General features: G+C 35.6%; 1 protein-coding gene across 1 annotated transcript in view; it reads left to right on the top strand.

Moving 5' to 3' along the window:
* Positions 1-5,541: 5,541 nt before the first annotated feature.
* LOC109342058 (chromosome transmission fidelity protein 18 homolog) overlaps positions 5,542-10,654 on the top strand; it is an 18,325-nt gene continuing 13,212 nt past the window's right edge. Inside the window, exons 1-9 of the mRNA XM_019580039.1 lie at positions 5,542-6,145; positions 6,727-6,788; positions 6,918-7,055; positions 7,171-7,443; positions 8,391-8,477; positions 8,902-9,003; positions 9,095-9,160; positions 9,863-9,967; positions 10,051-10,112. Of these exons, the coding sequence (XP_019435584.1) occupies positions 5,644-6,145; positions 6,727-6,788; positions 6,918-7,055; positions 7,171-7,443; positions 8,391-8,477; positions 8,902-9,003; positions 9,095-9,160; positions 9,863-9,967; positions 10,051-10,112 (1,397 nt within the window). The 5' untranslated portion in view covers positions 5,542-5,643. The remainder of the gene's footprint in view (positions 6,146-6,726; positions 6,789-6,917; positions 7,056-7,170; positions 7,444-8,390; positions 8,478-8,901; positions 9,004-9,094; positions 9,161-9,862; positions 9,968-10,050; positions 10,113-10,654) is intronic.

Raw genomic sequence — 10,654 nt, 5'->3', positions numbered from 1 at the left:
TAATGTTTGTAACTCAAACTGTGAGGCTCAATATCCACATGTTCTATATGTCAATTTATGTTTAGTTCATTCATCCTTACACCAATATCCTCCCAATAAACTATTCGGAAATAACCAAGAGTACATGTCTCATAACAAGCCGATTTGAACGTACCAACTTATTCCGAAACAAGGATATATGATTGATCTGTTCCAATGGAACTATCCATTTCAGGACGGTGTCGTATCATACACTTTCTGGGCATCCCTCTCATCGATCCTGGTTGCAAAGAGGGGTTGTCAAAGATCGTCTAGTTTACGCTGTGAGAAATATCTGATCCAACATAATACCTTATCCAGGAATACATGGGACTTGTCTCACCTAGACTCTCCTTCAAGGCTTTGCCGGTGCATCATCGCCATCACCAACCCTCTCAACATCTTGGGGCTCGTTCGTCTCCCATAATTTTCCTCTCCACTATTTCATTATTCACAATGAATATGCATACAAACTGAGGTTATCAGATTAAATCTTTTAATCATTATTTTATTATGATCAGTCCATCCTAAGACATCTCCCATCGGGAATACTTCTAGTGGGACCTGATCTTAACATAAATAGAGGGAAACCTCATCTTCACTACGAACCATCGCTGAATCACCCTGCACGACCCAACAGTCAAGCCTCTTACGGTCAGACGATCTCGCTGGGTGAGAAAAACATAACCTTTCGTGCCTCGCCCTTAACAATGGAGTTGTTAGCACTTACTACTTTGGTTATGATGAATTTCTTATACAAACTCTCAAGAACCTAATATAATTATCCTTTATTACGAAGTTTACATCTTTGGCGTACATTATCTCCAATGAAGGAGTTTTATAGGTTTTATTGAAGAAGAATGGATTTGAGAAATTAGAACTTGAAGAAAAATGAAACCTTTGTAGAAAGGTTATCATTAGACTTTCTTCCAAGTGAGAACTGGCACTCAAACGATAAAAAATATCCAATCATCCTGGAGACGTCTCGCCCAAGCAAGAGCATGTTGCTCAAGCGACGAAAACAAGTCAAAAATTACTAGGACCTTTCACCCAAGCGAGAGCATGGCACTCAAGCGACAAAAACACGCCCAACTTTCTTGAGACTTCTCGTCCAAGCGAGAGCTTGGCGCTCAAGCGAGGGCTCTAATAATCAATTATACCTAAATGTGAATCAATTATCACCATTACAAGATAAAATTATTGGGACCTTTCTCCCAAGTGAGAGTTGTCGCTCAAGCGACAAAAGCACGCCCAACTTTCTAGAGACTTCTCGCCCAAATGAGGGCTCTGATAATCTATTATACCTAAATTTAATTGATTATCACAGTTACAATTATTCGAGTAATGTTCATCAATGGATAACCACAAAATTACTCTACACGTGCTTAATCCCAACAAACAAACAATTGATTAAGTACATGATTTCTTAATACCCAAAACAACTCCAAACTTTTGAGGTAGTTTAGGAGGTCTGAATGTCATACTTTGACACCACTATATCACGATATATTCTCCCTCACCTTAGGTTTGTACATTTAATTTTTAACACAAATTAATACTTTCATGAAGACTTTTTAAGGCATATTCGCCACTTTAAGATAAGTTTCTTAACCAAAATCAACACTTTAAATCAAGATCTCTGAAGTTAAACTTATCACTTTAAAGAAAGCTAACTCAAGTGGATTCAATAAAATTTTATGGTCATCTCAACATATTTCATTCTATTAGTAACCACAAAGGTTGATAGTGTTGATCACCCAACCAAGAACAACATATCAAAAGTTAACATTTTAAATCAAGATTTCTTAAGTTAAACTTATTACTTTAAAGTAAGCTAACTAATGTAGATTAAATAAAACTCTATGGTCATCCCAACACATTTCATTCTATTAGTAATCACAAGGGTTTCTAGTGTTGATCACATAACTAAGAACAACCTATCAAAAGTTAACATTTTAAATCAAGATTTCTTAAGTTAAACTTACCATTTTAAAGTAAGTTTATCTTAACAATGTCTCTACTTTTACTAGTTTATCATCCAAGACTTCATAACACTTTAAGTTTATAAAGTCAAGAGTTTGCTAAGTCATATTTTATCCAAAATCATTACTTGAACATGGAAATCAAAGGATATCATTTACTAATCAAACCATTAACACATAATACTTTAAAGCAACACTTTTTCAACAAAATTTCACCCTTTTCCTTAATATATGGTTCACAACATCACTAATATGTCCAAGGGGTGTCATCCAACAACATTTCATTCTATTAATCATATTGTTCTTTAGTGTTGATACTTGATAACACATCCCTTAAGCACATTAACAACTCTACTTTACACTTAAACTCATAAACATTTTGGATTTCAAAAATAGGAAATAAACTTTTCCTACACACATATAGGCCACGATTTAGACCCAATGGCAAGGAAAAGTTTTGGTTTTTCAACTTATCATTAAACACATTAAAGGTTATTTTGATGTACAAATTATCACCTTTAAACATATTCAAACACCAATATTATACTTTCTAGCATTAAATAGAAAAATAAATTATTCTACACTTGTTCAAGGCTATGGTTTTTCAAGTAAAAAACAAGTGAAAAAATCCAAACTTTACATGGTTTAAAAACTCTTCAAAAGTTCATTTGATGTACAAATCATTACCTTTAAACATATTAAACTCCAACATTATATTTTCTAGCATTAAATAGAAAAATAAACTATTCTACACTGGTTCAAAGTTATGGTTTTTCAAGGAAAAAACAAGTGGAAAAATCAAGCTTTACATGGTTTAACAACAACAAAATACTTGGATCCAAAACATTAAGAAGAAAAACAGCCACATGCATAAGATAACAAAAAAATGATAACTATATAATGATGTATGTGGGAGATTGAGAAAACAAGGAGAGAAATACCTTGAAATCTCTTTGAAATGCTTAAGATATAAATGAGAAAATGAGGAGAGCAAAATGTTCTCTCTCAAGGCCAAAGGTTGCCTTTATAGAGAGGAAATCAGACTTTGGGGCCCCAAAATCTTGATGATGTAATGAGTGGTTTGGGGATTGTGCAAGTTAATGTACTTTTGCTTCTTCAACAAGCAAACTTAACTCATGGATGGTGATGTGAATAATGCGATGAAATCTCGTGATTAAATCCATGTCCGAGTATTGTCGATTAAAACTCGGCCAAAGATTAAAAATCTCCCGTTTAGAATGTCGAAACATGGATTTCGGAGTGAAAAATATCTAGAGATGAGTTATAGACAAACTTGTCTATTTTGACTCGAAATAATATTTCGAAGCCAATGGAGAAATCGGAATTCGATTCCGAGTTACATAACTCAAAATCACCTTTTGAGCCGAACTTAGGGTGAATTTGGGCCCAAAAGATGCCCGAAGACTTTCAGTCTTAAAAAAATATGAAAATTTACCATAAATTAGGAAGTCACAATATAAGACTAAAACTCAACTGAGGTTTAGCCTAAATCAGTACCAATTAATTTCTAAAATTAATCGCTTATCAATTAAATAATTAATAAAACGCGCATAGAAAATCACGGTGTTACATCACTCAGCATGATCCTTTCAATTATCATCCCTATATTTTACAACTTATTCCTACAATGTCTATTCCTAACACAAAACCTCATGCCCAAAGCTCCATCCTCCTTGATAAAAAATCAGCCCACTGATAATACAAATAATACTTCCAATCCTTCTCTAAACTCAAATATTAGACACTCTACTAGACCTAGAAGGCCACCTCACTACTTTTAGGATTATCATTGCACTCTCATAACCAATTTAGCCTCAATTCCCTTTTCAAAAACTAGATATCCTATCTAAAAAACAATTACATATAACAGACTATCCTCATTTCACAAACATTTCTCTCTAGCTATCTCCACTACCCATACACCAACTCAATACCATGATGCAGTTCAATATAAGTGTTGGATAGATGCCATGAACGCAAAATTGGATGTTCTAGCAAAGAACAACACCTGGATGCTAACACCCTTACCATCTGATAAAAGGACAATAGGATGTAAATGGGTCTATAAAATCAAACATAGAGCAAATAGTTCAGTTGAGAGATACTTGCTAGATTAGTTACAAAAGGGTACACACAAATTGAAGGTATTGACTACTTGGATACCTTCAGCCCAGTTGTGAAGATGACTACAATAAGGGTTATGTAGATGAAATCCAATCATTTCGGCTTTACAATTATACTGGTTTATGTAGATGAAATCCAATCATTTTTGGCTATCTCCATTCCTTGTTCATAAAATCCAATCATTTCGGCTTTACAATTATACTGGTTTATGTAGATGACTTGATCCTTGCTGGAAATAACCTTCAAGAGATCACACAAACCAAGCTTCAGTTAGACAAAGAATTTAAAATTAAAGATCTTAGAGCCCTCAAATTCTTTATGAGCATGGAGATAGCCAGATCCAATCATGGGATTGCTCTATATTAGAGGAAATACAACTATATTTATTACAAGAAACTGAATTTCTTGGTTCAAAACCTATTTCCACACCATGGAGTACAACACTAAACTCCATGCTAATTCAGGGGACCTTATGTCTAATGGTTCCTCCTACAGAAGGCTGCTAGGAAAACTAGTCTATCTCACTGACACCCGTCCGGATATCTCATATCCAATTGACATTATTAGCCAATATTTAGTAGCTCCCACTCACCTTCATCAAACCAGTACACATATGATTCTGAGATACCTTAAGGGTTAGTTTGGGAGTTGAGTTTTGGAGGAGAAAGAGAACGCTTGGGAGCCATCTCACAAGTGTATTTCATGGCTCTCAAGCTTTCCCTTCCTCCCCCTCCAAAATTCAACTCCCAAACTAACCCTAAGAACTCACTAGGAAATGGACTTTTCTTTCCCTGCTCAAACACAATAGTAATTAAAGGTTTCTCAGGCTCAGATTGGGGAGCCTGACTGCACACACATAAAGCAATCATAGGATGGTGTTTTTATCTAGGATTATCATTAAATTTATGGAAGAGTAAGAATCAAAATACACTTTCAAGATTATCTACAGAGGCAGAGCATAAAGCACTAGCTATAGCCTCTTGTGAAGCTTAATGACTCCTTTCCCTCCTCCGAGACTTTGGTATCACGCATTCAGCTCTTGTTAGCATTTATTGTGATAACAAATCAACTTTATACATTGCAGCCAATCCAGTATTTCACGAAGGAACCAAACATATAGAGATTGATTGTCATGTGGTTCGAGAGAGTTCAAAATCATACAATCCATCTTCTGCCAATTGTAGATTTATTCACTAAGTCTTTTTCACCAGGACCATTCCATACTTTAGATTCTAAACTTGGCATGTTAAACAACTAATGAGGTAATGTCTTATTAGATTCCAAAATATTAAACTATGTTAATAGTCAAATTTCGATTTCAATGAGCGATGCCGGTTAAGAGGAACAATGGGCCTAAATTAGTTACTTATGATAAAGTTAGAAAAAAATGTTATTCATATTGTTTTCCCGCCAAAACCAATCCTATTGCCGCTCTTTCTGTATTTGACGCCTCACTCACATCACAGAACGCACCACTGTTGAACACAACAGAAACACCATGGACATGGATTCAGATATGGACATTCTCCCTGAAGAACTCGAATTACTCGAATCAAATTATCAACTCCTCGAACAAGATGAGCAAGACTATTACCCATACATCGACGAAACTGAACCGCAACCACAACCGCAATTGCCGAAATTAATAGATCTCACTGTTCCTTCCGAGCCCCAAACCAACGGCTATAAGCGTTCGCGTTCGAATTCTCCCGATGATGTGTCACTTCCGGTGCCGTTGGATGGGAAGAGAGTTAGGGTTGATGATTCATCTGTTGCGGCTGAGGCGGAAGAGGATGATTGGCTTCGGTACTCGCCGCCTCCTGTTGCGGCGGAGGAGGTGAGGTTTGTGAAGGAGAAGATGGTGTCCAGGTACGCGTCGGAGATTGATGGAGAGTGTATGCCGATTACTGCGCCTGGTGGTGATAGGGTTTATGCGAAGATGGATCGGTTCGCAGGGGAGGAGCGGTTAAAGAAGATGGATTGTAGTGGATATGGTGCTGGTAGGGTTTTATTTGATGTTGTATTTGTGCAATTTGTTGTTCATGTGTTTGTTGTTTGGTCTATGAGAATATGTGGAAAAAAGTTTAAAAAGAAGAAGAAAGGAATAACAGATGTTTCATTCGATTGTGGTTGTTTTCAATTGAATTTGAGCATTGAGTAAATATCTAAATTTGTTTGAGAAAAAGGTTTCCCTCAATTTAGTTCATGAAAAATTAGTTCGTTACTTTCTTTGAATCTCAAATGCTGGTTGAGATAGTCCTCCATAAGAAGATGTGTACCCAAAATTTGTAATGAAAATGACTATTTTGATTGATATTTGGTATTTGATATTCTCAGGGATGTGTTTAGCATTTCTTTGGAACGAGGGCACATTTTTCTTAGGGATGGGTATTTAGTGCTGACCATTTATTATGAAGTTACCATTACCATTCAATAAATGCTAGACAACTCAGCCTAAGACCATGCCCATATATGATAGCAATTGAAGTTCAGTATTATTGTTACATGCATATTCAGAGCTGTGCTATATTCTCAAAATTTAGCATTTCATGCTGTGGATAACATTTTTTATTGCTCACAGGTCTTAGTTCAGAGCCAATTGGTGTTTTACTTGAAAGATGGGAGCATGAAGCTTTCACCAAGGTTTGAATTTATAACTGCCTATTCCCAGTTTGCATTGCGGTAGTTCATTACTTGCTTCGAAAACATCTAAAATTGTTTATCAGACATGATTTATGATATTTCTTAATGCTTATTCACATGATTCTGAAGACTTTGGAAGCTAGTTCTGAGTGCCAAAGTGTGTCAGAAGTTCCAGAAACAAGAGTGGTCCATGAGCAACTTTGGGTAGATAAATATGCTCCAAAATCATTTACTGAGCTTCTTAGTGATGAACAGACAAATCGTGAGGTACTTGTTTAGCTCTGAAAACCATTAATTTAAATGTTTTAGTTGAAAGCTTTGGCTTCCTTGACTTGGCTTTTGTCACCATTAATTGATTAACTGATGTTTGTTGTCTACGAAGGTACTCTTGTGGTTGAAACAATGGGATTCTAATGTGTTTGGATCTGAAATTCGAAGTACATCAGATGATGTTTTATCTGCCTTGAAACGCCATTCTTCTATTTCCCAAAATCAGAAATCTTTTGATTCAAAGTTTTCTAGGATAAACAGAGGATCCAAATGGAGCAGTGACAAGTATAGAAATGCTAGGAGTGTGGATGACAGCGGTAATTCAAAGAGCATTCAAGACACGTGGAATATGAAGTCAAGGAGTACTGGTCCACCAGAACAGAAGGTATCTATAAGAATTTCCTGATTGCATTCTCCTCTTGAGAATTGCTTGATTAATGATCTTTGTAGCCAAATGGTTATTCTTACACTGATATATATGCATTTGTGATAATATCATGCATTTAAGATATAATGTCATTTTGGGGAATTAAATGTACAATAGTGACAAATTGGTAGTTGTGCATTATCACTTGTGTCAGTTTTATGTGAAGAAGGGAAGGGGGAGATAATGGTTGGGTCCTAACAAATAACTATGAACAAGGTGTTGGTCTAGTAGTGTAAGGCCCCATTGAATCCCCAAGGTCAAGGGTTCAATTCCTGGGAGCGACACTTGTTGGGAGGGGTAGCCATGAACCCTGAAAGGAATTAGTTCCTTACCCAAAAAAGTGAGGGGATACCCTTGGTAGTACAAAAAAAATAGCTATGAAGGTAATGTAATACATGTTTTTTTATGGATGGTTTTGGAAAGCAGCTTTGTACTTAAATTAAGCATTTTTGGAGTTGGAGCATAAATACATTAGAAACTGCATTTTTCCTTCATCTTCCATTTGAGCATTTTCCACTTCTGCTTTCTGATCATATGACAGTTCTTGCAATAAGCTTCTGCTTTCTGATCATATGATGGTTCTTGCAATAAACTTCTGCTTTCTGATCATGACAGTTCTTGCAATAAACAATGCTTAACGTCCTCCAAATCAAATGCTAATGTATTCAGCATTTATTTTCATGAACTGTAGTTTTCTCTCTCTAGAATTTTTATTGGTATAATCATTTTGATCCTTGTTCACAAAACATCATTCATTTGCGCTATTATCACCCTTTAGTCCTTACATGCTATGTGATGCATTCATTTAATTTATGCATATACGTTCTTGACGCCTTTTAACAACTCTATTGTCAGATGATTAGTATTGAATCCCACATGTAACTGAATTTTAATAATGATTACAGATACTTCTGCTTTGTGGACCACCGGGCCTTGGAAAAACAACACTTGCCCATGTAGCTGCTAGGCATTGTGGATATCATGCCGTGGAGGTATTTTTTATACTACCATATGTGAAGAATCATGGGCTTATAGTCTCTATTTCTTTATGGTGATAAATTTTAATATTCTAGTTCATCTTCTATGCATTAAGTATCATTTGGTTGACTAAATTTGTTAGTGGTTTTATAATAAATTTAGATCCTAAATTCCTTTCCTTTCGTGATGTATTCATTCTGTAGAAGTGATTTTCTCTTTATGTTTCTGTTAATGCACATGGCTGAGAGGAACTGCTTGATGGTGTTGCACCATATTTGTCATCTACGATTTTTATCACATTGCTTCCAACTTCCAATAACTCTTGTTGCTTCAGTTTGGTTGCTGTTACTAAATCTGTCTCTCCTCCCTTGCGTCATTGCCTGCCCTCTCTTACCCGGAAAATTTTGATATACCAAAGATGAGTTTTGAATCTTGTAGGTCAATGCCAGTGATGATCGTTCTGCATCAACAATTGAATCCAAAATACTTGACGTGGTTCAGATGAACTCTGTCTTGTCCAGTTCTAGGCCAAAATGCCTGGTATTATTTTTACTTACTTTTAGTATTTTCACTTTGTATCATATTGTCATGCTTGGTATGAAAATGTTTGTCTATTGCCTATCCTTTTCAGGTGGTGGATGAAATTGATGGAGCCCTTGGTGATGGCAAAGGTGCTGTGGAGGTTCTTTTAAAGATGGTTAGTGATATCTATATGCCATTGTTGATCTATCTTTTTAAGTGAAGTGTCTATGCAAACCTTCACCATTGAAGATTAGTTTGACATTGTCTTAGTGTGAATAATTCATTGACCAGCTGTGTACACTTTTCATCCACTCATCATTACCAATAGAATTGAAAAACTGGATTTAACTTATAGACTGGTTATTGTGGGTTTGATAAGATTTGATTTGTCAGAATACTCTTGAGATTCTAAGATGTGATATCCTAACAGATATTTTAACAGTATATAACTGAATGTAGTTCTCTAGTCCTATTCCGCGTTTTAAAGATTAGGATTTATGCTTTTAACTTTATCCTTAGCTGGAATGGCTATAGAGCAGAGTTAATGCATTTTAAGAGGGTAAAATTGGATATATGGGCTCTGAACAGCGTGACTGCCATAAATAATTGCTTACGTTTTGTTATAAAAAAGTATTGTGTTGTCCATGAATTTTTCTAGGTTCTGAGAGAACCCATGTACCTTCTCTATTGAGTAACTTGCCAGTAAATTATCAAGACCCATTTATAATTTTCTTTTCAAATAATATAATGCTGGTAATAAACTATTTGGGATCCGTGTCTTCTAACTCTAGGAAAAGTGTCAGAGTAGTTACAAGGGTCTGTAAAGCATTTTTGTCATAAGGAATTCATAAATCTCAATTCAATCTAAATCATGCAGATTTCTGCTGAAAAGAAGCCTGATGGAGGAAAGCAAAGTTTGGGCAAAGAACAAGGAAGGAAATCGTCAAAGAAGGGGCGGAAAACAGCATCACTGTCAAGACCTGTAAGTTTTGGGTGTTCATATCATCATACGTTGTTCAATAGACAAATTAATTGCAGCGATGATGATATTGGTTTTCAATATAGGTGATTTGCATATGTAATGACTTATATGCACCTGCCTTAAGACCATTACGTCAAGTAGCCAAGTAAGTTTCTATACTTAATGTTAACTCATGTATAGTTTTTATATATAATATTTATTTCCTTATCTGAAATATATATAATATTTATTTGGGCACTATTTTTTTATACTAACATGTTTTTATATATAGATCATAATTATCAGCCAGACCCCAGACATTGTAAAAACTTTACCGATCAAAACCTTAATCACATGTTGACCTAATAGCTTGACCCAAAGTCTCTCACGTGTTCTAGTTCTCCCATAATCTTCACCCCAGCAATCTCTTGTCGCCAGTTAGCAACCACCACCAGTGATGCCTATTATGCCACTATATCTTGTTCAACAGCTGTGTTTTAGCTTCAGTCCAACAGAGACAACCATTATTATATCCAAATCAAACCTGGTCTGGCTCTATTTAAAGTCTAGCTAAACCACTAACCTCATTTTTCACATTGCTAGGAAAGTTAAATGGTTCCTCTTAGAATCCTTCCTCTTCTTTGTTTGAAAGTAATGGAATGATGTGTGGGGTTGATTCTTATTAATCCAATTACTTTCAGATAGGGT

This window comes from Lupinus angustifolius, unplaced genomic scaffold (genome assembly GCF_001865875.1).
Source record: "Lupinus angustifolius cultivar Tanjil unplaced genomic scaffold, LupAngTanjil_v1.0 Scaffold_162_1, whole genome shotgun sequence".
NCBI classification, from domain to species: Eukaryota; Viridiplantae; Streptophyta; class Magnoliopsida; order Fabales; family Fabaceae; genus Lupinus; species Lupinus angustifolius.
The sequence above is the reverse complement of the archived record's forward strand: the minus strand, read 5'-3'. Positions and strand labels throughout refer to the sequence as shown.